Source organism: Capricornis sumatraensis, chromosome 11 (assembly GCF_032405125.1).
Source record: "Capricornis sumatraensis isolate serow.1 chromosome 11, serow.2, whole genome shotgun sequence".
Classification (NCBI taxonomy): domain Eukaryota; kingdom Metazoa; phylum Chordata; class Mammalia; order Artiodactyla; family Bovidae; genus Capricornis; species Capricornis sumatraensis.
Genome location: NC_091079.1, coordinates 84,057,082 through 84,084,532, shown reverse-complemented (window position 1 = coordinate 84,084,532; position 27,451 = coordinate 84,057,082). Strand labels below are relative to the sequence as shown.

The following is a 27,451-nucleotide window of genomic DNA, read 5'->3' as shown; positions in this document are numbered from 1 at the left end:
ATTTCAGATAAGGTAATCAGAAATTAAATGTAAATTTAAACTCTTAGTTTTCTATTGCATTTCAACACTGCTGTTCCCCTGCATTGATACATAGATGATCAAGAACTGTGTACAATAGATTAACATATTTTTTCCATGGTATTGGATTTTCCTTGTATTATGTATGCAAAGATAAAAAGTGAATAATATATTTAACATTTACTTTATATGTAGAGTTGACATTTTTGCCAAACTGAAGTGTACTGACATTTTTGCATAGCTATATCTAATATAGTAAAAGGACATTTCATTTGTAAAGTAATAGCTATTTCTAAATGTTTATCCTGATTAGTTAAAAAGATTTGTGTCGTTAAATACCACTGAAACTCTTGACATCTGTATAAATTATCTAGCTTGACATCATCATACTTTTTTGTTCTGCCTTCTAGCATACATAATTCCTATGATGCCAGGTACATCATAGGGTTATAAAAAGGCAAATTACATTTGCTGCTTCTTTCTTTCTGATGACAGTGAAATTTTCCTCTAATTGTTTTTTCTCAATAATCTCTCTGCCCAAACTGGAAAACTTTAAGGAAAATTTTTACTTTATTTCCACATATTGGACCTTGAGTGAATATTGAAATGTGAATTGTTTTCATTTTTACTTGGGAGTAGAAAGAAGACCAGTAATTGGATTTGTAGAGCTGTAGTAAGGAAAAAGCAGAATAAATTACAAAGTCAGTGTTACTCTCAATAGATTATTTTTACATATTATTTATTTCAGAGGATTTTTTTTTTCAATTCAAAAAGTACCTCCAGGGGATCTTCCTCACCTGGGAATCTTCCTAACCGGGGATCTTCCTAACCCAGGGATCCAACCTGTGTTCTAGAGCACAGACTCAATAGTTGTGCTTGGGCTCAGCTGCTCTGAGGCATGTGAGATCTTCCTGGATCAGGAATTGAACCCATGTTTCCTGAATTGGCAGGTGAATTCTTCACCACTGAGCCACCAGGGAAGCCCTCTTGAATGTTTTAAGGAAAAAATGTTATCTCATATGTAGCTTCTGATTTTAATTTTAGTATGGAAATACTGTCTGTAGTCTTAGAACAACCAGGTGGTAAAATACTTTGTTTTAAATTTAGATTTGTTTTTGAGGTGAAATAACTTGAATAATTTAAAAACATTATTGAAAAGGAAATAAAAAAACAAAAGCCATGAACATCCACAGATAACTTGTGGATGAATGAAAATGAAGATAAATATGTCTTAAACTCTATTCTGTGCCTTAAAAATTCAGAAATAGGAGAAATCATGTTTTCTTAAACTTCTACCTGTGTCTAAAGCTTCCTAATCAGAGGTGGTAGAGAGAGGACTCCTTTTAGTTAGCTGTTTGGAAAAAACAACAGCTATGTGTTATAAAGATTTAGTTCTTTATATATATGTACATATATATGTGTGTATATATATATATATATAAATAATAAAAGTGAAAGTTTTAGTTGTTCAGTTGTGTCTGACTTTTTGCAAAACCAGAGATTGTAGCCCAGGCTCCACTGTCCATGGAGTTCTCCAGGCAGAAATATTGGAGTGGGTAGCCATTCCCTTCTCCAGGGGATCTTCCCAACCCAGGGATTGAAGCTGGGTCTCCTGCATTGCAGGCAGATTCTTTACTGCCTGAGCCACGAGGGAGGACCATATTTTATATACATAGAGTAGAATTTTTTGTTATGTCATGTATAAGATTGAAATTTATGCCGCATGAAAACCAGACTTGGTATAAGGTGGATTTTTGATTTGATAATTTTTTAAGGTGGATTTTTGATTTGATAATTTTTTTAACATTAAGAAAGTTTTAATTCTTGCTTGCCACTTGAGGTGTTTTTTTTTGTGGGGGGGTTCTGTTGTATCTGTTTTATCCTTGGGAAGACTTCTATTTACTTATTTTTTTCAGCTGCAGGAGCTGATCTCTTATAGCTCTTCTATGTTAAGAAGAAAGATTGGGATTGAGATAAGAAAGGAAGGCTTTAGTTTTGTGAAGGACTTTAACAATGTTATGAATGAAAATATGGGGTTGTAATAGAAGTGCCAGTACAACCCTAATTATAGTGTTCAATGCTGTGGACTCTATAATTTCTATGTCTGAATGTTGGGGGAAAAAAGAAGCTGGTATGAAACATTGCAGCTTGCTGGTGGTTGCAAGTTCTTTCTTCCCCTGTTGGCTTTAAGCCATCCCAGTGTGTTAGCTGGCATTAAAGATAATGAAGAACACAGACTGCAGCGTCTAGTTTTTTATTTTAGTCTGGTTCACAAGGTCGTCTCTAGATTCCCTTTTTATTCGTAAAATGCAGCAGTTGTCTGATTTTTGTTTTGTTAATTAGCTGCTGCTAATTTTCTTTTTCTTTGGATTGGTTCATTTTTGCCTTGATTTTCTTTTTGAAACTTGTGGTATCATATCTTTAGAAACTGTACTGTGTCTATATATCTAAACTTAGCTTTCTCTAATTAGATTATAATTGGGTTTTACTAATCTGAATAAAAGTTCAGTGCAGTTTAGTTCAGTCGCTCAGTCGTGTCCGACTCTTTGCGACCCCATGAATCGCAGCACGCCAGGCCTCCCTGTCCATCACCAACTCCCGGAGTTCACCCAGACTCGCATCCATCGAGTCAGTGATGCCATCCAGCCATCTCATCCTTGGTCGTCCCCTTCTCCTCCTGCCCCCAATCCCTCCCAGCATCAGAGTCTTTTCCAATGAGTCAACTCTTCGCATGAGGTGGCCAAAGTATTGGAGTTTCTGCTTTAGCATCATTCCTTCCAAAGAAATCCCAGGGCTGATCTCCTTCAGAATGGACTGGTTGGATCTCCTTGCAGTCCAAGGGACTCTCAAGAGTCTTCTCCAACACCACAGTTCAAAAGCATCAATTCTTTGGCGCTAAGCCGTCTTCACAGTCCAACTCTCACATCCATACATGACCACAGGAAAAACCATAGCCTTGACTAGATGGACCTTAGTTGGCAAGTAATGTCTTTGCTTTTGAATATACTATCTAGGTTGGTCATAACTTTTCTTCCAAGGAGTAAGCGTCTTTTAATTTCATGGCTGCAGTCACCATCTGCAGTGATTTTGGAATAACAGGTACTGTCTGTTAATTGTAGTGTGTTAGATTATTTATATTTTATATAATTTTCTGTATGTTTAGGTTTGTCTTTTTATTTATGATTTGTCCCATCTAATTTTCCTTCCTTTTCTCCTGCTTGTTTTGAATTGAGTATATATTTTAGCATTCCGTTTTATCTTCATTATTGTTTTATTTACTATGTTCTTCATTTTCTTACTTAGTGGTTGTTCAAGGGTTGACAAATAGGCATGCTTAACTTCTCATTGTCTGCTTTCAAATACTAATATACTGCCTAATGTATAATGTAAATATTTTTTTTAGTATTCTTTACAATAGTGTGATTCTCTTTATTCCCTGTCATCATTTATACTAGTCTTGTTATAACTCTTATGTTTGTGTTACAGTCTCCAGGACTACATTGTCATCATCATTGTCTTTATCATCATAGTTATGATTGCTTTAAGCAGTTAATTAATTTTTAAGAAATTAAAAAGCAGAAAGTGTCTGTTGTTTTTACCCACATAGTTATTTCTGACACTCTTCATTCCTTTATGTAGATCGAAGTTTTTAATCTAGCATCGTTTTTTTTTGTAGTGCATTTCATCCTGCTACAAATTCTTTGAGCTTTTGTTTGTTTGAAGAAGTCTTCTACTTTCTCTGCTGAAAAATTCTTATTTCTGGATTTAACCTTTGGGATCATTTCTGTCTCATCTGCCTGTGGTTGGGCTTGTCTGGTAGCAGCTGTGTCTGTTTTGTTTTCAGAAGAGGATAATATCAAGAGTTGGAATGAGAGAAAGGTGGTCAACAGAAGATGAAAAGATGTTAGTAGAAGCAATATAAATAGCTTCAAGTAATGGCTTCTTTTTATGAACTCTTTAAACACTTTGTTAACAAACTCTAATGTTATTTGTTGAAAAATTTTGAACTTTGTTTTTCTCATTTGTTAAATGGAAATAATATAGGATGTTTGTGATGATTATGAATAATGAATATAAAGCACTTGCATTGTTTATGACAGTAAATAATGTTACTTATCGTGTTATTTTGCAGTTTACGGATTATTTGATTTTAAAAATACTCCGTTATAAATAATATTCTGAAGATAAGGACTCTTTTCTTCCCCACTGTTAACAACTTTTGCCTCTGGCTTTGCACTGTGTATCCTGAATATAGCAGGTGCTTGTTTTTCGTTTTTTTTTTTTTTTTTTTTTATCTTTTACCACCTTCATTCTACTTTATTATTTTCAGGCTCTAGACCTAATAGTCTTTTCTTGTCTCAAGTTACTCAGCATCCACTCATTTATTAACTCAAGTAATATGGCTTCTTCCCTCACCACTATAAATGAATTATTCTTTCAAAGTTCTGTGGTTATCTATTAGTAGTCGTAGTAAATCTTTAAGTTTTGGTTTTCTAGTTTGTATGTATGTGCTCTCAGTTGTGTCCGACTCTTTGCAACCCCATGGACTGTAGCCCACCAGGCTTCTCTGTTCATGAAATTTTCCAGGCAAGAATACTGGAGTGGGTTGCCTTTTCTTTCTCCAGGGTATCTTCCCAGGCTTTGAACCATGTCTCTTGTGTCTCTTTGATTGGTAGGCAGATTCTTTACCACTGTACCACCTGGGAAGCCAAAAGACTTACTAGTTTGAGATGATTGTTAATACTGTAGTATTCAGATTTGCTATCTTATTGGTGAAGAATTAAATTTGCAACATTGTCCAGAAATGGAATAATTTTAGGGAGTGAATTTCATTTCCTGTTAATGGTTATTTTGTGTTGATGGTTATTTTGTACATTTGCCTACACAGAGATCCTGATCTGCACTCCCTAGTTGTTGAACTTTTCCTGAAGGTTAGACTCTCATCTCCAACAGTATTGCACTGTTTAGCTTAGGCATGCTTTACTGTTTGCCTCAGCTTGGCTGACTATACATCTCTTCATGTTAGATCTCATTCTCAAGTTTAGTTATCTTTTTTAGTAAAACCATTATTTATCTCTGATTTGCGTTTGTTTTACAAGAATATAGAAAGTATCATTGTTGACTGTAAGTAAAATGTTTCTAATATTTACAGTGTAAATGCAATGCCAAGAAAAAAGGGGAAAAATGTTATTTAGGATCCTATCACAGGCTAGCAAGGTTATGTTCAAAATCCTTCAAGCTAGGGTTTGGCAGTACATGAACTGAGAACTTACAGATGTAGAAGCTGAGTTTCAAAGAAGCAGAGGAACTAGAGATCAAATTGCCCACATTCATTGGATCATGGAGAAAGCAAAGGAGTTCCAGAAAAATATCTGCTTCATTGAGTACTTGAAAGCCTGTGGATCAGAAAAAACTGTGGAAAATTCTCAATGAGATGGGAGTGCCGGACCACCTTACTTGTCTTTTGAGAAACCTGTATGCAGGTCAAGAAGCAACTGTTAGAATTGGACATGAAACAATGGACTGGTTCAAAATCAGAAAGGAGTATGACATAAAGTGTCATCCTGCTTATTTAACTTTTATGCAGAGTACATTATGCAAAATGCTGGGTTGGATGAATCCCAAGCTGGAATCAAGATTGCTGGGAGAAATCTCAGCAACCACAGATGATATCATTCTAATGGCAGAAAGTGAAGAGGAGCTAAAGAACCTCTTGATAGGGTGAAAGAGGAGAGTGAAAAGGCTGACTTGAAACCCAGCATTCAAAAAACCAAGATCATGGTATCTAGTCCCATTACTTCCTGGGAAACAGAAGGGGAAGAAATAGAAGCAGTGACAGATTTTATTTTCTTGGGCTCCAAAATCATCGCTAGTGGAGACTACAGCCATGATATTAAAAGACGCTTCCTCGTTGAAAGTAAAACTCTGACGCACCCAGACAGCATATTAAAAAGCAGAGACATCACTTTGCCAACAAAGGTCCATATAGTCAAAGCTGTGGTTTTTCCAGTAGTCATGTATGGATGTTAGAGTGCCAAAAAATTGATGCTTTTGAATTGTCGTGCTGCAGAAGACTCTTGGGCGTCTCTTGGAGTGTAAGGAGATCTAACAAGTCAATCCTAAAGGAAATCAAACCTGAATATTCATTGAAGGACTTATGCTGAAGTTCCAATACTTTGGACACCTGATGGTAAAAGCCAACTCATGCTTCAGAAACACTGAAGGCAAAAGAAAAAGATGGCAGAGGATGAGATGATTGAATGGCATCATCTACTCAATGGGCATGAGTTTGAACAAACTCCAGGAGGTAGTGAAGGACAGGAAAGCCTGGAGTGCTGCAGTTGATGGGGTCGCAGAGTCAGACAACTCACCGACTAACAGCAACAGTCTGATTAGCTGGATTTCCTTGTCCATCAAAGGAAAGTCAATAAGAGACTGGATATATGTTTAAGAAGCAAAATATTGTGATTCTTATTTTTCTAACCTGTTAAAGATTATATTACCTGAAAAATAAGATTATTTTATACATTAATTTTAAGTTCTTAAAGATAATATGTTGTTATTCTATAACAGTTAAAGTATTAAGATCTAGTCTTAACCATTGTTGAAGGTATCTGTGAGTATGAATGGACACTCACGTATAGAATAATCTTATGGGATTTCAAATACAAAATAAACAGTTATCTCTTTAAACAGACATATAGTAAACATTATGGCTCTTGAGGTTTTTTCCTTTTTATTTTTTTTAAAGCAGCAGCACACTCATACTATAGCTCTACCAGAATCCCCTTCATAGCAAAAATGAAATGAAGCATCATTATCTGAGTACTTAGCTAATATAAAATTAAAAAATTTTTATTATAGTGTATAATTTAAATCTTTTAACCTTTACTGCAGTTATGTTATATCTTAATTGTCTTCATTAGTATTATTGAGATGTATTTATGGTATTATACTATTGAGAAAATTCTGTTTTACTGAAAATTTATCTCAAAATGTATTCTTATGTACTCATTGCTCCCTGGGTTGGGAATTGTATCCAGTTTTGTTTCCCCACTCTTCTATCTCTTTTTCTCCAAGTTAGTTTTACATTTTACTTTTTTTATCATGTTAGCCAAATTTTAACTTCTCCTTTTGCATATGTTTAGAATGCGCTTTTTTGATGTATTATTTTCTTCAGAAATGTTTTCTTTTTCTTTTTCTTTGGGTCTGTAGAATTTTCTTCAGGCTATCTTCTTACTGAAAATTGCTTTTCTTTTTCTTAGTCAACATTTGTTGTTTTATTAGAAATTAGTTATAAAAGGGATAATGATAGAAATGTCTTCTTAGCAGTACTGTAGCCAGGCAAAAAGTTTGTACTTTTCCGCCAGGATATTTTAAAGAGTCCCTCGTTAGTTAGACATATTGTATTAGTTAGATATATTGTAGTCTGTCTTTTTTTTCTTTTTTTTGTATTATATAATGAAAATACTGGATTCCAAAACAATTTCAGATTGAATTATTGTTTATCCTGTATTTTTTATTAAGGCAACTGTTTTAAAGCAAGAGTAATTAAACTTTATGGCTCATGGGCCTACTGCCTGTTTTTATAAATAAGGATTTTTTGAAACACAGCTAAGTATTGTCTATGGCTGCTTTCTTTTATTCATTTTTAAAATTGAAATATAATTGACATACATTATGTTAGTGTCAGGTGTACTACATAGTGATTTGACAGTTGTTTCTATTACAAAATGATCATCACTGTAAACTTAGTAATGATCTGTCTCCATATAAAGTTATTACATGACTCTTGGCCATAGTCTTTATGCTGTATGTTACATTCCCAAGGCTTATTTATTTTATGACTAGGGGTTGGTACCTCTTAATCCCCTTCACTTATTTTGCCCAACCCCTCACCGTCTTCCTCTTTGGCAACCAGTGATTTGTTCTCGGTATCTACGAGTCTGGTTTGGTTTTTTTTTGTTTCTAGATTCCACGTGTAAGTGAGATGATATGGTATTTGTTTTTCTTTATCTGAGTTATTTCAGTTAGCATTATACTGTCTGGATTCACCCATGTTATTGCAGATGACAGGATTTAATTTTTTATGGCTAATATTCCACTGTGTGTGTGTATCCCACATCTTCTTTATCCATTCATCTATCAGTAGACACTTAGGTTGCTTCCGTATCTTGGCTGTTATTAATAGTGGTGTAGTGAATATTGGGGTGCATATATCTTTTCAAGTTAGTGCTTTTGATTCCTTTAGGCAAATACCCTATATTGAAATTGCTAGATTATATGATAGTTTTGTTTTTAATTTTTTGAGCAACCTCCATACTGTTTTCTATTGTGACTGGACCAATTTACAATCCCATCGACAATGCAGGAGGACTCCCTTTTTACCCTGTCCTCACCAACACTTGTTATTTGTTGTCTTTTTGATGATAGTCATTTTGACAGGTGTGAGATGCTGTCTCACTGTAGGTTTGATTTGTATTTCCCTGATGATTAGTGATGTTGAGCATCTTTTCATGTATCTGTTGGCCATTTGTATGTCGTCTTTGGAAAAATATCTGCCCAGGTCCTTTACCTAATTTTTAATCTGATTATTTGTTTTTTCAATATTGAGTTTTGTGAATTCTTTGTATATTTTGGAAATTACCCCTTTCTTTATTACATGTATCTTTTGCAAGCATTTTCTCCCATGCAGTAGGTTGACTTTTCATTTTGTTATAGTTTCCTTTGTTGTGTAAATGCTTTTTGGTTTGATGTCATACCATTTGTTTTTTGCTTTTGTTTCTCTTTCCTGAGGAGACAAATTGAAAACAAATATTGCCAAAACCTCTGTCAAAGAGTGTGTTGCCTATGTCGTCTTCTAGGAATTTTATGGTTTCAGATCTTATGTTTAAGTATTTAACTCATTTTGAGTTTATTTTTATATCTGGTGTGAGAAAGCCGTCCTGTTTGATTCTTTTGCATGAAGCTGTCCAGTTTTCCCAATACTATTTATTAAAGAGGCTGTTTTTCCTGATTTTATATTCTTGCCCTTATGTCACAGATTGGTTGACCATATAAGAAGCATTGGTTTATTTTGTGTTCTCTATTCAATTGATGTATGTGTCTGTCTTTGGTCCAGCACCATACTGTTTTGATTACTGAAGCTTTGCAGTATAGCTTGCAAGCAGCGAGTGTGATACCTCCAGCTTTGTTCTGTCTCAAAGCCTTTTTGGCTGTTTGGGTTTTTTTGTGCTCTTTTTTGTATTTCCATACTAATTTTAGAGTTAGTTGTTCTGTGAGAAATGCAGTTGGTATTTTGATAGGGATTGCACTGAAAGACAGCACACACACAAAAATTTTGTCCCTGTATCACTGAATAACATGGTTGCAAAATCCCCAACAAATATCAGGCAGCCAAATTCAACAATACATTACATACACCATGACCAAGTGGGGTTTATCTCAGGGGTGCAAGGATAGTTTGATATCCAGAAGTTCATCAGTGTGACATATCACATTAACAAATTGGAGAATAAAGACCATATGACCATGTCAGTGAAAGCAGAAAAAAGCTTTTGACAAAATTCAACGTTTGTTATTGATAAAAGCTCTCAACAAAGTGGCTATGGAAAGTGCATACCTCAATATAATAGAGGCATATGTGGCATACCCACAGCCAACACCAGTGGTGAAAAGCAATACCCAGTGGTGAAAAGTTGAAAGCTTTTCCTTTAAGATCAAGAGAAGACAAAGATTCAGTCTAGTATTGGAAGTTCTCGTTACAGCAATTGGACAAGAAAAAGAAAAGGAATCCAAACTGGAAAGGAAGAAATATACCTGTCACTGTTTGCAGATGGCATGATATTATAGATAAAGAATTAAAGATGCCACCAGAGAATTAATAGAACTAATAAATAAATTCAGTAATGTTGCTGGTTACAAAATTGATAAACAAAAACCTGATTTGCTTCTATAGACTAATGATGAATTTTCATAGACATAAAGAAAACCCATTTACAGTCACAGCAAAAGGAATAAAATACCTAGGAGTAAATCTAACCAGGGATCTCTGTACTTGAAATTTTAAAAGCTCATTGTAGTCATTTTGCAAAATTATAACAGATACAACATCTTCCCAGGTGGTGCAGTGGTATAGAGTCTGCCTGCCAGGGCAGGAAAAACAGACACGGCTTTGATCCTTGAATTGGGAAGATTCCCTGGAGTGGGAAATGGCAACCCACTCCACTATTCTTGCCTGGAAAATTCCATGGACAGAGGAGCTAGGGAGGCTACAGTCCTTAGGGTGTCAAGGAGTCAGACACTACTGAGTGACTGCACACAGAAGGAGTCTTAGGAGATTGAGTAAATAGTAGCTATGTTGACTCATTGACTGAATTGGAAAGGACTTTTTTTTTCCCGAGGAATAGAGGTTAGGGGAAATAAGTCTGTTGCAGGATCCATGAGTTTTTAAGATGTTATTAGAATGATTGACATTTTAAAAGATAATTTTTGTTTATTTTTGGCTATGCTAGATCTTGTTGCTGCATGAGCTTTTCTCTAGTTGTGGCGAGTGCGGGGGCTATTCTCTAGCTATGGTATGCGGGCTTCTCATTGCAGTGGCTTCTCCTACTGCAGAGTGAACTCTAGGGTTTGTGGGCTCAGTAGTTGTGGCTCCGGGGCTCTGGAGCATAGACACAAAAGTTGTGGTGCAGGGGCTTATTTGCTCCAAGACACCTGGGATCTTTCAGGACCAGGGATTGAATCCATGTCTCCAGCTTTGGCAGGTGGATTCTTTACCACTGAGCCACCAGGGAAGCTCCACAAATTTTGTTTTACCATTGAGTATGAGTTGCTAGCCTTTAAAAGAATTCTCATTGCTAATTTTCTGCATCATTTAATTTCTAAACTATTACAATGGCCTATTGTTGCTGTTGGTCAATTGTTCAGTCGTGTCCGACTCTATGGGACCCCATGGACTGCAGCATGCCAGGCTTCCCTCCCTATCACCATTTCCTGGAGCTTGTTCAAAAACATGTCCATTGAGTCAGTGATGCCGTCCAACCATCTCATCCTGTTGCCCCCTTCTCCTACCTTCAGTCTTTCCCAGCATCAGGCTCTTTTTTAATGAGTTGACTCTTCACATCAGGTGACCAAAGTATTGGAGCTTCAGCTTCAGCATCAGTCCTTCCAGTGAATATTCAGGGTTGATTTCCTTTAGGATTGACTGGTTTGATTTCCTTGCAGTCCAAGGGACTCTCAAGAGTCTTCTCCAACACCACAGTTCAAAAGTATCAATTCTTCAGCGCTCAGCTTTCTTTATAGTCCAACTCACATTCATACACGACTACTGAAAAACCGTAGCTTTGACTAGACGGACCTTTGTTGGCAAAGTAATGTCTCTGCTTTTTAATATGCTCTCTAGGTTTGTCGTAGCTTTTCTGCTTTTAATTTCATGGCTGCAGTCACCATATGCAGTACTTTTGGAGCTGAAGAAAATAAGGTCTGTCACTATTTCCATTGTTTCTGCATCTGTTTGCCATGAAGTGATGGGACTGGATGCTATGATCTTTGTTTTTTGAATGTTGAGTTTTAAGCCAGCTTTTTCACTCTCCTCTTTCACTTTCATCAAGAAGCTCTTTAGTTCCTTGCTTTCTGCCATAAGGGTGGTGTTATCTGCATATCTGAGGTTATTGATATTTCTCCTGGCTATCTTGATTCTAGCTTGTGGTTATCCAGCCCGGCATTTTGCATGATGTACTCTGTATAGAAGTGAAATAAGCAGGGTGACAGTATATAGCCTTTATGTACTCATTTCCCTGTTTGAAAACAGTTCATTGTTCTATATCCAGTTCTAACTGTTACTTCTTGACCTGCAAACAGGCTTCTCAGGAGGCAGGTCAGGTGGTCTTCATCTCTTGAAGACTTTTCCATAGTTTGTTGTGATACACAGTCAGAGGCTTTGGTGTAATCAACAAAGCAGAAGTAGATGTTTTTCTGGAATTCTCTTGCTTTTTCTATGATTCAACAGATATTGGCAATTTGATCTCTAGTTCCTCTTCATTTTCTACATACAGCTTGAACATCTGGAAATTCTCAGGTCATGTAGTATTGAAGCCTCGTTTGGAGAATTTTGAGCATTAGGTTGCTAGCATGTGAAATGAGTGCAGTTGTGCTGTAGTTTGAACATTTTTTGGCATTGACTTTCTTTGGGGTTGGAATGAAAACTGACCTTTTCCAGTCCTGTGGCCATTGCTGAGTTTTCCAAAATTTCTGGCATATTTAGTGCAACACTTTAACAGCATCATCTTTTAGGACTTGAAGTAACTCAGCTGAAACTCCATGATCTCCACAAGCTTTGTTCGTAGTGATGCTTCCCAAGACCCTCTTGAGTTCACATCCCAGAATGTTTGGCTCTAGGTGAGTGATCACACCATCATGGTTATCTGGGTCATGAAGATCTTTTGTATAGTTCTTTTGTGTATTCTTGCCACCTCTTCTTAATATCTTCTGCTTTAGTTATGTCCTAGGTGTTTCTGTCCTTTATTGTGCCCGTCTTTGCTTGAAGTGTTCCTTGGTATCTCTTAATTTTCTTGAAGAGATCTCTAGTCTTTCCCATTCTGTTGTTTTCCTCTATTTCTTTGCATTGATCACTGAGGAAGGCTTTCTTACATCTCTTTGCTCTTCTTTGGAACTCTGCATTCACATGGGTATAGCTTTCCTTTTCTCCTTTGCCTTTTGCTTCTCTTCTTTTCTCAGCTATTTATCACGCCTCCTCAGACAACCGTTTTGCCTTTTTGCATTTCTTTTTCTTGGGGATGGTTTTGATTACCGCTTCCTGCATGATGTTACAAACTTCCATCCATAGGTCTTCAGGCACTCTGTCAGATCTAATCCCTTTAATCTATTTGTCACTTCACCATATAATTTTAAGGCATTTAATTTAGGTCATACTTGAATGGCCAAATGGTTTTCCCTACCTTTTTAGTCTTAATTTTGCAATAAGTAGTTCATGATCTAAGCCACAGTCAACTCCCTGACTAATAATAGCTTATTAATTTTTATTAATTGTTTGTATCTCTTCTTTTGTGCTTTGTCACGTTACCTGAAGATTCTTCCTGAGTGAAGTACTTCATCTTGTTAGTCTCCTACTAATAAGTTTCATTGGCTCCTCAGTATGTAGAATAAAGCTTATATTTCTTGAACTGATATTCATATAGCCCGTTGCTGCTGCTGCTGCTGCTGTTGCTAAGTTGCTTCAGTTGTGTCCGACTCTGTGCAACCCTATAGATGGCAGCCCACCAAGCTCCTCTGTCCATGGAATTCTCTAGGTAAGAGTATGGGAGTGGGTTGCCATTTTCTTCTCCAGTAGCCCATTGAAAACGCCATAAATAGACATTTTTTTCCTGTGTGTCTTTTTTCCTCTCTCTCTGCCATTCTTTTTCCTTCCCTTTCTCTTTGCTTTCCTGTCTTTTATCAGTAGCAATGGAAGGGGCTTTCTATCAGATGTATCTGGGTGTCATCCTGGCTATTTTCCTTCATGTCTTTTTGACCTTAGAACCTCTTAAGCCCCAATTTCCTCATCCTTAAAATACTGGAGGTCTGGCACATATAAATGCTCAGTAAATTTTACTGTTATTTTTGCATTAGTGTGTGTGAGACCTATGTAATAAATAGCTGATTAACTTGAATTGCTCTTAATCTTTTTATGCATATAAGTAAAGCTACCAGGATAAGTACCATCTATTTGTACTACCTGTTTTCTCTCAAAATGCCTAACAGATAGTTAAAAGAAAAAATCAAGTGGTTCTTGTTGAGGGAAGTTATACACGTAAGAAGACAAAGTGCAGTTTTATTAATCGGCTCACTCACCCAATCCCTACTGAATTTTGGTAAATATTAGATGGTGGAGTGTGGCTTAGGCTGGGATTTCTCTGTATGTACTTTTGTTCTCTCCTCCCTTAATTTCTGCCAATATCACATTCCAAATCTAAGGATGAGTCTAAGCACTTCAATTCAGTGATTTTTTAAAAAGAGGGGAGAGTTTGCCTATATGATATATACTGACAGATTCGAAGGAAAAAGGATGTCACAGGCAATAATAAAGGACAGATTTTTTTCTAACATTATGCTGTTAACCAGTATAGTTTGATTGTTCTCTGGCAGGGGCAGTATCCTGGGAATGTGAAAAGAAGGCCAGAGGAGCTAGTTGTCGCGTCATGTGGGGAACGTGGCTCTCAGGTAGAAGAGTGGCTCCACCACACAGGTGTTTATAGTTAGGACAGTGATCTCTTTCTCTGTTAAAATGTAGCCTAATATGTCTTAGTGTATGTTCAGTTTTGGCCTGTTAGGTTAGCTGTCCCTCCTTTTGGGAGGTTCCAGTAAAAGAATGCAGGGGAGCATCAGCTCTCTTTTCTTCTTTCCTAGCCTGTCACACCCTTGATTGCAGAGAAGAGGGAAGCAGCCTCTTGTGTGGGCCTAAGCTGATGTGTGAAGCGGCTGGGGGTATACACACCTCCTTTACTGAGGTGGCTTGGCTTTTTTTTTTTTTTTTAATGACTAAAATTACATTTATTAATATTCTTGTCAGAGTAGAAGGGATCCAGAGATTCCCAATTTTAGCCCAGAAGGTAATATATATATATATTTTTCCTGGCTAGCTCTCATATTCTACAAATGTCCCTCTGCATTGCTGACTTGCCTTGGGTCTCTGACTCTCCAAAGTACAGGCTTACCTTTTGAGATTCTTTCTGGCGACTGTTGTCTTTGCACTTGCTTCTGGAGGGGTTAGAGGTGAACTTAACCTACGGGCTTTGTAGCAGTTCATTTCCAAGACCCTCACACTCTCTTCAGGAGTGACTAGAGCTGCCAGGTGAGCCTTAGTCCTCTGCTTGCCAAGTCTGGTGCTGCAAGGCTGAAGAATGCAAGACACATCACTTCTTAGTTGTGTCTTTTGGTCTCTCCTTCTTCAACTCTTTCTTACTCTTAACCTTTTTCTAAAACACGGACTTAGAATGATTCAGTCACCGGTTTTAAGTTTTGTCCTCAATCTTACTCTACTGTTGTGAATCCGGGAGTTGATGGCTTTCCAGTTTTAATTGACCAGCCCTTCGAGGGCTAAGGTGAAAAGTATGCAACATGATCCCATGATCTGTCAGTGTGAAAGTAACAGATCTATTTAAATACAGGGTTTTGCCACATTTTCCCTCTGTTAGGAACTTTTGTAAGGAAATGACATTCTTGCTTGTTTCATGAGGAGCAAAGGGCAGTATTTTCAGAAATAGCTATGTGGTCCCCAAGAGACAACATTCTTTTGCCATGAAATATACTTAACTTGACATTTTGGAAAAATTGCAACCTAAATAAGAAAGATATAACTGTAATATGTTTGGGGTTAAAAATTATCTCAAAACATTTTAACTAGTATTTTTGAGAACAGAGTTTCTTTTATTAGAAGTTAGAGACTTTCAATGAATTAAAATGTGTAATAGCCTAAAGTGATATGTATTGGTTAAAAGCAGATAATGAATTCAAACTAATGATTCCAGTGTTAATAGTAAATATTATAATTGTTTTACTTTATTTTTATTTAAGTTAGTTGGGGCATAATTTGAATGGAAGCTCACTTATAATTGATGCAATTAAAATGTAATTGAAATGAAAACAAGTTGAAATTATAAAAAGGATTATTTTCTAATTATAATATATATGCACCCATGATTTCCTAAGCATAATTAAGAAAGAAGTGTTTACATATTTTGTAATGTTTGTTTCATTCCTGTGGGTACCATGATTAATGCTCTTTTTTAAGGCACACTGAAATTTTAAGTTATTAAAATTTTTGTTTAAATAAATAAAGTTAGTTTGTTTTTCTTTTAAATGATAAAAACGTGTAGTTTGTAGGGAAGCTTTATTCACTTTTTAAAAGACTTTTTGAAAACTTATATTTAATCTATGCAGTTTACCCTTTTTTGCTGCTAATAACTTTAAAAATAAAATAACTTGTTCTTTCTTTTGCTTTAAGATATTTGTCATCTAGTGTATGCCAGATTTATTGGACTGCAGTAGTTTTAGTGCATTTTGGCTGGAATGTTTGTTATGACATCACTGTAATCTATATACAGTATGTGATTTCAGATGGTTTCAGTGTTAAATATTTTCATAATTATGCTAGTTTTGGCAGTTCACTTGGAACTTTTTCACATCTCTTTAATGAATATGTTTTACTTCTGGGCTTTTGAGACAACCATATGTTTCAAAAATTAATAGTGTGCTTTTAATGTTAACATTGTGCAGAAGTGTATGACTACAGACATTTTTAAGGATCTAAGTTGAACTAAAAGTAATTACAGTGAGGTTTTATTCACAGTAGTAGTCTTTTAGTATTTAGAGACTATAACATTCCCCAAAATAACAGAAGATGTCATTATAAAGATTGAATAGTGAAGTTGTTTCGTGGAATGAAATGCTGTGAAGTTTGTTTTGCATTAATTTAAAATGAATATAAGTTCATGCAGAAATTTCCTTCATTGTTTATTATAGCAAATCTTTGAACTTTTTCCTTGTAACAAAGTTTCAGACAGACATTTTTTCTTTTACTAATGTATGACTAGCATCTGAAGTCATGCCATATTGTAAAAGATTCATTTTTATTATTACATAATCCTGTTAGTGGTTGTAGTGAAGAACATTTTTTGTATCCTAAAGGAGGGCCTATCATTGTTCTTACTGCCTCTAGTATCCTATTAGAATGGTAAATTTAGTAGTTAACCTTCTTTTAGTTCTTGAAATTTTCTCTTCAAATATATAAGAGAAAAACTAAATTCATGACCATTCTTTTAAGCATTATGAAATAGTTTTATTGTTGATTAATGAGTTAAATGATGCATAGTACACCCTCAGTTTCCCTTTGTGTTGGAGAGGTGTTTGATCTCTGTTTCCTCATATGCATCTCTCAAGCAGAATGTGCTAGTTTAACCTCCTGTGCTAGTTTAACCTCCCCAAAGGAATAAGGTGATGTCAGATGCTTTTATTTCATATTACTACCCCATCTATTTCCTCCTCGTAATACCTGTTTTTTTTGAAAGAGCAATCTATGCTTATTTTTTCCATCTTAACTTGTTATTCACCCTTTGATCTGCTCTTTTACCTCTCCCACTCCCTATACTGGATTACCAAACCTTTTTTTTTTTTTTTTTTTTGATTATTGGCACCCTCCTCCTAGTTACCAAATCTTGACTGTCAAATAGAATGAAGGTTGAGAACATCTGTATAGTTCTTTACATGACTGCGTTTTTATTGAACTAGACCTTTAGCTTTTGGTATTGTTCTCCCATCTTAAATGTTGTCTGTTGTGGCTTTTTTTTTTCCTTTTGACTGATCACTATTCTTTGTATGTGCTATTTATAGTTTTTCCCCCTATTTAACCTCTAGTGAAGTGAAGAGAAGTCGCTCAGTCGTGTCTGACTCTTTGTGACCACATGGACTGTAACCTATCAGGCTCCTCTGTCCATGGGATTTTCCAGGCAATAGCACTGGAGTGGATTGCCATTTCCTTCTCCAGCAGATCTTCCTGACCCAGGGATCGAACCCAGGTCTCCTGCATTGCAGACAGACGCTTTACCGTCTGAGCCACCAGGGAAGTCCTCTAATGTTAACCTGAAACATTCACTCAGTTTTAGTGACCTGATCTCTCTGGTTCTTCCAAATAGAATGACTCTTTGTGTTCCTAGTACTTAAATAAACAAAAAAGTACTCTTGTAGACTGGTTTTATATGTTTTAAATAGATTCTGAAATCTTTGAGGACAGTTGCTTTTGTAAATCTAGCAATTAACACATAAAAACATTTTATAAATGTTGAATCAAGTCAGGAAAAGAGTACTCATTCGTGTTGTGTAAATTTCAAAAATATGTGTATTTTGAAGTTTTTATGTTATCCGTATTAGAAACTAGTTAAACCTCATATCTAATCTGAATAATAATAATTCAGTGAACATTGTTAAATGGGTGCCAAGAATTCTAAAGATGATTAATTTTAATCCTTAAAGGTGGGCTGGCTGATTCATAGTGATGTTGGTAAAAACCAATGCAATACTGTAAAGGAATTATCCTTCAGTTAAAAAAAGAGCTTTAAGAAATAGACTTCAAAAAAACAAACAATAAATTATTACCAAGAAAAAAAGATGGGTTTCCCCTGTGGCTCAGTGGAAAAGAATCTGCCTGCAATGCAAGAGACTGGATTCTATCCCTGGGTCCAGAAGATCTCCTGGAGAAGAGCAACCTGTTCAGGTATTCTTGCCTGGGAAATCCATAGTGGATCCCTAAGAGTTGGATACAACTTAGAAACTAAAACAAACAAAATTACTAATAAAAAAAAATGTGATTAAGAAGACAGCTTGGATTCTCAACTCACAAAATAGTGAGGGTTTTTATATATAAACAAATACATGAAAATTAAAACCCGTTCCTTTTATTTCAGATTTTCAAATGGAAAATGTTTAAAGGCTTCAATTGAATTGTATTCTTTTGCTAAAGCCATATTTGACATTATCAAGTGGTTTGTTTTGATATCAACTAAAGAAACAGTTTCTAATTTTAAACTACTGCTTGTTTAAAAAATGCTGTTTAAGAGTGCAAAGTACAAAAATTTTGGTTACATAGGTTTTTATAGCTAAAAATATAAAGCTGGAAGAGTCTAACATCAATTTTAGTAACCTACATACATTCAAGAAAACTTTCTAAAATTTTTGAATGGTGATTGATACTTTGCTTTTCTTTCTTCCAAATAAAAATAGGATGACCATGAAAGCTGTGGTTCTAATTCTACCAACCGTAGTACTACTGAGAACACAAAAACATCAGCAAAACCCCGAAGGATTCAGCAGGCCGCTCCCACAGATCCTGATTTGCCACCAGGTAACTTCTAAGGGGATTGATAAAACCAAAATTTTGATTGTCATTGATCATTGTTGTAGCCCTTGGTAGGATATATATTTTCCGTATTTTTTACTGTCGTAAAGTATTTAAAGTATATGTACATTTGCTGCATAACGTCAGAACAGATTGAAAGACATTTGTGAGAGCTTTGGAATCATTCAAGGTTTGGTGCTCGTTTGCTCGAGATTATTCCTTAAGTTTCTTTCTTACATCCTCTCCAAGCAGTGATTTGCCTCTGAGTAATACTTATAGTCTCTTCATTCCTCTTGCTTCTTGATAAACAAAGGAATGACACTAAGTTGATCTCAGTTTCTGGAAACGGTAAAATTCACGAACAGAATCACAGAGTTTTGTAACTGGCAGACCATCTCTCTTTTTAGTTCCTGAAATTTTTATTTATCTGGAAGAGTAGTGGCTTTCAAATAACAGTTTCTTGATAAATATTTAATGAAGGGAAAAAACCCCCAAAGCAGTGATTGTTCCATGATGGCTCTGTGGCCAAGGTGCATTGCTGCCTTTTTACAGTTAGCAGTTGTCAGTCACTTCTCTTTCATTTATCAGTTACTTTTTTTTTTTTTTTTGAGGTATAGCTGACATTGGTATATACTTGTTTTCTGCCCCAAAGCTTTGTAAGCTTTCTGCTGGATTCAAACTAGTTATTTTTTGACCGTCTTCTGGCACCATCTACTTTACTTGTAAGAGGTTGGCATTAGTTGCATCATTTCATAGCCCTACTGTCTCAAATGTAGGTTCTAAATTACATTTGAATTGAGCGTATTTAACTAGTGTTATTGTGATGTTATTACTGATGCTTTGTGTTCTTAGGAACTTTACCTAACAGGTCTCACTATTCCCTCTGGCTTTAGAATAAATAGATTAATTGCTATGGCTGGAGAAAGTGCTAAAAGAAGTTATTTTAATTCTGAATGTTTCTAATTCTTCTTAGAGTAGTGTGATGTTTACAGCACTTGATAAATTTTTAACTTAATTATTAACTCCTTGGGAGAAATCCCTGTTGAATTTAATTAAACTGTAAATTAAATTAAGCTATAGCTTATTCTTATTTGTTAAATGAGCAACCCCTATGTCCCTCCAAATTTCTGACTACATATCCCTGTAAAACTTCTGAAGCCAACTCATTGTATAGAACTCTCTCCATCAGTATCCTGGGAAAGAATCAGTTTTAGGTTTAACTGTTGAGTCTCATGACATTTTTTTTCTTTTAGGAAAGAACTTGTTTAAGAAAAATTTAAAGCTTTTGTCAGTTGTTGATTTCACTGATAAAAATCTTCTGTGGGCTAACTTACATGTTCTTGAAACAGGTCCCATACTTTTAATGATTCTTAAGAGTCTGTGTTGGAATTTACACTGATACTTAGGATGAGAACTGATCTATTTTTAGAAGTATAAAACATAAAAACAGAGGTAGCATAAAATGTCCTATTTTTAGTGTCAGAAAACAGAGCTGTTTTCTACTGAACTACTTGGGGTAGCTTTTGGGTTAATGTGCTTTTCTGCCTTACCTACTAGGAGGACTCAGCCCTTTTTCATGCTGACATAAATCACAGTTAAAGGAGTTGCTTTAGGAAGTAACTGAACTTGTTGGGCAGTTACTGGGAGGCAGAGCAGCTAAACTTAATATTGCCAAAGGAAAGAAAAGGGATAATTTGAGAATCCGGTTGGATAATGGTAAATCATTTTATTTAAAGATTAACTCATGGTTATTTGTGGACTCATTTCTGTAATATTATCCTGCCTGGAAATTACATTAAAGTTCTTTCATGGTAGAAATGAATTCCTGTTCTCAAAATTTCTTGGGCAAAGATATTCTTCCAGCATCTGTGGTTATAATTTTGGAATTCAAACATTTATATAGATTCAGAGTTGCCTTTTTGAGAAAAGTTTCGGTGTTGCCAATAATTGTTTTGTATCGTGAAGGATGGGCACCTCTCCAATAGGCAAGGAACAGCAAGTCGATATCTCATTTTCTTTGCAATTTCTGATCTTGTTATCTGGAATAGTCTTTTTCAGATTATGCATCCTGACCGGTGAGTGTATTGTGAAAGCAGTTTAGTGGGTCATGGAAAGCATTTAAAAAATACATAGCATAGACGAGAAAACCTCAGTGTGTGTGGCATGTAGTAAAGGTTAATCCTATTTCAAGAGACTTACACATATGTGTGCTTATTCTGGGTTATGATGTAATATTTCTTGCTGGGAGAGAGGTCAAAAGAGTTTGAATCTGCCTGATTTGAACCATTCACATTTACTTTCAGTTAATATATAGGCCAGAAACTTCAATAACTGCTAAAAATAACAAGTTGAGTTGTGGGCCTAAGATACTCAGTAAGATATATTGACAGTTCCTATTTAGAGGGAAAGTTTAAGGATGTTTTATTTCTTTCTTTCTTCATTCATGCTTTCCTCAGTAGTCTCTGCACTTTATCTAGCTTAGAAATGGGATCACTTCTAATTGATTCTGTAGTCCTATGCTTTCTAAAGTGTACAGCCTTTGGCTTTGTTGAAGGTCATTGTAAGAAGCCAGCCTTTCATGCGCTGCCTCTACATTTTCTCTAAAACGGCTTTAAGGGTATTGTCCTTTAATTTATTCAGAGCTTCTTAATTAACTGATGTGTTTTTTCTGATTGAATATTTTTCCTACTTATTTGATCAAGAAGCTCAGATAAATTTTGTGTTCCAGTGCATAGATCCGTTTTCTTTTGTCATATAATTGTCTCTTCTTTTCTCCTTACCTTTTTACTCAGAATATATATCTATATGTATGTATACATGTACAGGGTTTGATAGAAATATTTAGGGTATAGAGAAATTAAAAATCATACCCACTGGGTCTGAAGTGACGTAGATGTCTTTGATATTCATCATCTGTCATGGAGGTTAGCAGATATTTTCTGTGAAGACCCAGTTACTAAATATTTTAAGCTTTGCAAGCCATATATTTTCTGTTACAGCTATTCTACTTTTCTGATGTACTGGTGAAATCAGTCATAAACTAAATAAACTAATGTTAGTGACTGTGTTCCAATAAAACTTTATAAAAACATGGCATGGCCTCATTTGGTCAGCCCCTGATCTAATGCAATGTCTGATTCTTAATAGCCATTTATGTATTTATTGCATTGCACAAAAACTCAACTGCACAAAATCACAGAGTTTTCAGACTGTGATAATCAGGGTCATAGTGTCCTTGAAATGTAGAAGGAGAAGCTACTTCAGACGTTTCTGGTTTAGCTAGCTATCTTTTTTGGGATGTGGACCTTTGAAAATCTTCTGAAATAGTTATAGACCCATGTATGCACATTTAAAATTTGCATGTCACTTTAGGATATTCACATACTCACTGAAGTCTATTTATAGGCCCTAGCTAAGCCTCTGGTCTAGCTTTTGTTTTATGGATGAGAAAATGGCAACTTAGATATTTATTAGATATAGATGACAAATACCTTATTATAATTTGTAATACCTGCAGGTGGCTCAGTGGTAAAGAATCTGCCTGCTAATACAGGAGAAGTGGGTTTAATCCCCGGATCAGGAAGATCCTTTAGAGGAGGAAATGGCAACTCACTCTAGTATTCTTGCCTGGAAGATCCCATGGACAGAGGAGCCTAGCGGGTTGCAGTCCATGGGGTCACAGAGTCGGACATGACCATGGGGTCGCAGAGTTGGACATGATTTAGTGACTGAGCATGCACACACCTGTGGTATACGTGAGGTATACCTTGTTAAATTAGTAGTCATTTAATCAAGGTTTTGTCTTCTGCAGAAAATACTGAATATGAAATGGAAGCTGTGTTGTGTGTCTGTGTTTGCTGGCTTAATGCTTGTCACCTTAGGCTGGTTAGGGCTTGGTTTTCTGAAAAATAATCTCTTGTAGGGAGTTTAATAATAGCTGGAGAGTATATCAAATAATTTAAGGATATTTGTAATGTATCAACTATTCAAGAGCTTGAACCCCAAACGGCAGTCTGTTATTCTAGAAGAGAGCACAATCATTTCTTAACTACTTGCAGAAGCTCAGCAGTTTAAACTCTCATCACTGTGCCTTTCTGGAACATTTAAGAATAGAATACCTTGTTGTAAATGAAAAAGAAATGCATAGCTTATTTTACATTTTCTATTTTTATGCCTATATTATTGTAACATTTTTTTATTAACATTTTCAGGGAAAACTTAAAAGAAGTGACTAATTGTGTAAGTGAAATTAATGTTAACTGGAGGACACATTAACATAAATTTCAGGGGATTAGCATGACAAAAATGTTATGTTTTCTTTATGTACCAGTTAAAGTCAGTGTATCAGAAGCCCAGACTCCCTTTATCCAGAGGCTCTGCTGTGCCCTACCTAGGTTTTGAATTGTACTGTTTTCAGCTTTTTCAAGAGGATGCTCTGGAGGAGACCTGTCCACTTCTTGCTACCCCCAGGTTGAAAGTGATGTATATTCTTCTCAAATTTCATTGAGGAAAATTATTTTTATTGATGTTATGTATGTCTTAGAGTCATATCTCAGTAACAGTTCTGTATTCTGAAAGGGGGAGCGCAAATATTGATGGGTAGCTAGCCATTTCTGCCATACAGGTGTTCTTTCTCTTTAATATACTGAAAAGGACATTATGATTTTTGTCAATAACCTTTATGATAGCTAACATTTATGTTTTGTTCACAACAGAAAAAAGTGATAACTGGAGAGTTTTTACTTCATTCTGACTACACTGAATTTCAAAATATTGTTTAGTGGAGGCAGGCTGTTCAGTTCCCTAAATCTGTATGCTATATGCTGAAGCAACTAGTTGAAGGCTATCTTTGCCCTCAGAATTAATGGCTCTGTATAGGAGATATTGTAAGACTACTAACTACAAAACCAGAGTAAAGAAGTAAGGAAATGCAATTAATGCTTTTGGGATATTAAAAGGAAGGAGCAATTTTGTCCAGGTATGTGTGTCCTCTGACACACAAAGGTAAAATGGAGAGGTAAGAAAGACTGACAGTGAAAGGATGGGAAATGGCATAGTAGACCAGTACTATCCAAAAATAAAATCAGCCAAAATAAAACTTAATGCAAAAACAGTGATGGCCAGATGCTGAGTTATATTAAAACGTACAGTTCTCCAAATAATATATGATGACTTTTCATGTCCTTAACAACCTACCTTTGAAATGTGGTAGATCAAGCAGACCCCCCTGCCCACCCCCCCACCGCAAAAAAAAAAAAATCCCCAAACTGGATCTTTAAATACCAAAATTGACAGGATTATTTTATAGAAACATAAAACTCTGTTCCCAGCAGATAAGACAGTGTACATTTTTTTGATATACACGTTTGGTATCTATAGACACTGAAAAAGACTTGGTTAAAAAGGTCCTGAAAAATTTCAGAGATTCATTATCATAAAGACCATCCTCTCTGGCCACAATACAATTAAATTAGAATAACTACTGATATGTTTGAATTGATTGCTACAGTTTTATTATTTGTTTTTTCTTTGTAAGCTCTGATTTTCATTTTTCTATTTCCCCTCTCATGCTAGTTGTTTACTTTTCAGTGTCCTGAAATAACTGCTCCATACTTTCTTTCTAGGTTTTGTGGCTATTTCAGTGAGAAAGAATGGAATATGCTTACTTGTATGTTACTTAGAACTGGAACCTGTTAACATTTTGATGTACAACCTTTTGAAGTCATTTTTTCTGTGTGTGTGTGCATGCATATACACATACACTTATACATTTTCTTTTGTAATTTGCATTTTTTAATGTTAGGAACATGTTTCAAGGACGTTAATTTTTTCACATTAAACAAAAAAATTTAGCTGCACCGGGTCTTAGTTGTGACATGCAGGATCTAGTTCCCAGACCAGGGACTGAACCCTGTCTCCTGCATTGGGAACACAGAGTGCCAGCCACTGGATCACCTGGGAAGTTCCCTTTTTCTCATTGTTATTTTAATCATTAGCATGTATTTTACCATGTCCCACAGTTTGTTTAATCAATCCCTTTTTGTTAGTTTTTTGGGTTATTTTATATTTTCAGTTTTGTAAAATTCTCTGGCAAACATACTGGCATGTAAATCTTTGCACATACCTCTGTTTAGTCTATAGCATCAAAATTTGTGAATAATTTTAAGGTTTTGACATGTATGACCAAATTATTCCCTGTGAAAAATGTAACAGTTTTTTCTTCCAAGCACATTTTTGGTCCAATGCTGTGTTTTACTGTTGTATTTCTTTGAATCTTTTATAGATGGAAAATGCTATTTATTTTTTATTTCTAAGTGGAATTATCGATTTCTTTACCATGTTATTCTCCTGTCCTTTTGTGATGTAGAAAAGCTAACTTTTGCATTTTGTTAGCTGATTGATATTCAGTATTTTTCAGTTATATCTTTTGGATTTTCTGTATAAAAAACAGTCATCTTCGTGTAATGATAATTTTGTGTTCTTCTTGTCAGTACTTACACTGATTTCTCTTTTGTACCCTAATTTAGTTTTTTATAACTTCTGTGACTATCTTAAATAATAATACTGATAAGTATCTTCAACTCATTGCTAGTTTCCTTAGCTCCTACAGTAGCTGCCCTAAGTTATCTTTTAGTTACCAAAGCTGATAGATTAAAAAAAATTACTGAACTTCTCTTCTGTATTACCAATAGGAATTCTTAGTCTTAACCTTCTAAAAAAAGTTTTATTTTGAAATAATTTCAGCCTTCCAAAAAAGGCAAGAACATTATAGAGAACTTACTTTTCCTTTAATTATTTGAGCATAAGTTGCTTATACGATGGCTTCCCTGGTGGCTCAGAGGTTAAAGCGTCTGCCTGGAATGCGGGAGACCCAGGTTCGATCCCTAGGTCGGGAAGATCCCCTGGAGAAGGAAGTGGCAACCCACTCCAGTACTCTTGCCTGGAGAATCCCATGGAGGGAGGAGCCTGGTAGGCTACAATCCATGGGGTCGCAAAGAGTTGGACATGACTGAGCGACTTCACTTTGCCTATATGATGCTTCAGTAACCCCAGCTAAATTTTATACCAAAAACTTGATCAGGAAGTTTTTAGGTACTGTAACCAAGTCATCAACCATGGAATTTCTGTTTCTGAGCAAGTTGGTTTCCTAGTGACCATGTTAAGGCAAATACTGTCTGTTTGTAAAGCGGGTTTGTAAAACAAGCTTTTTTGTTTATAGTCACTAAATTGTGTCCGACTCTATTGTGACCCCATAGACTGTAGCCCACCAGGCTCCTCTGTTCATGGAATTTTCCAGGCAAGAATACTGGAGTGGGTAGTAGCCATTCCCTTCTTCAGAGGATCTTCCTGACCCAGAGATCGAACCTGGGTCTCCACCATTGCAGGTGGGTTTTATACCATCTAAGCAATCAGGGAAGCCCTCTTTTTAAATACTTGGTTATTTTACTGTGGTGAATTGGCCTATTCATCTCAGCTTGTATAATGGGAAACTGAGAGAAGGTATTGAAATGTATGTGAAAAATCTATCAGTTTTTCTATCAGTTACAATACATTTATAGTATTATGTTTCTGTTATTATTTTGCATTATATGTTTTCTGAGAGTCACTGCCCCCCTTTTTCTTCCTCCCCCCACAATCAAAACTCATGAACTCTTAAGTGGTTTTTAAGAATTTTTTATTCATGACAGGTTTTCAGAAATAGGAAAATCAGTATTAGTCATGCTTCTTGACTTCTCAGAAGCTGTTTATTTTTAACATCTGTGTTGAATAGTGATAGCATGAGGGAAATATACTTTTTAAGGGTGAGCATTTTGATACTTAAAATTTATTTTTGAAGCTTAATTTATATATCATTTTAGAATCTATCTTCCCTGGTACAATAATATCTGAAACCTTAATCTTACTGATATTTTGTGTGTTAATTTTATAGCATATGATAATTGGCACTTCAAAAGCTGCTAGTATGAGAAAAACTTGAATTTAGTCATTGTACATTTCTTTCCTATTTGTATCCATTGGGAGTGAGTGAAGGAATTGGTTTTTGCAAGCATGTTATGGTTGAATAACTTTAAATAACTTTTCTTGGAGCAGACTTCAGTGTAGGTGTTAACAATGTCAGCTGCTGACAGAAGTTGATTCTGTTTTGTCCAGTAAACTTGTGGTTTAAAGAATATAAGCAGATAGTTATTTAATTATATAGCTAAATTTTAAATTATTTTTATATAGATTTTATAGTGGAAAATACATTTGAATAGTTTTTAATCTTTTTCTCCTGTCTTTTTAAATGCTATTTATGAAGGCAATGGCACCCCACTCCAGTACTCTTGCCTGCAAAATCCCATGGACGGAGGAGTCTGGTAGGCTCCAGTCCATGGGGTCGCTAAGAGTCGGACACGACTGAGCAACTTCACTTTCACTTTTCACTTTCATGCATTGGAGAAGGAAATGGCAACCCACTCCAGTGTTCTTGCCTGGAGAATCCCAGGGACGGGGGAGCCTGGTGAGCTGCCATCTAAGGGGTCACACAGAGTCGGACACGAGTGA

The 27,451-nt window shown here is 35.7% G+C and overlaps 1 protein-coding gene across 2 annotated transcripts in view; it reads left to right on the top strand.

Moving 5' to 3' along the window:
* VPS13B (vacuolar protein sorting 13 homolog B) overlaps nucleotides 1-27,451 on the top strand; it is a 779,806-nt gene that overhangs the window by 28,570 nt on the left and 723,785 nt on the right. For both annotated transcript variants that reach the window (XM_068984062.1, XM_068984063.1), the window contains exon 3: nucleotides 18,793-18,913. In XM_068984062.1, the coding sequence (XP_068840163.1) occupies nucleotides 18,793-18,913 (121 nt within the window). The remainder of the gene's footprint in view (nucleotides 1-18,792; nucleotides 18,914-27,451) is intronic.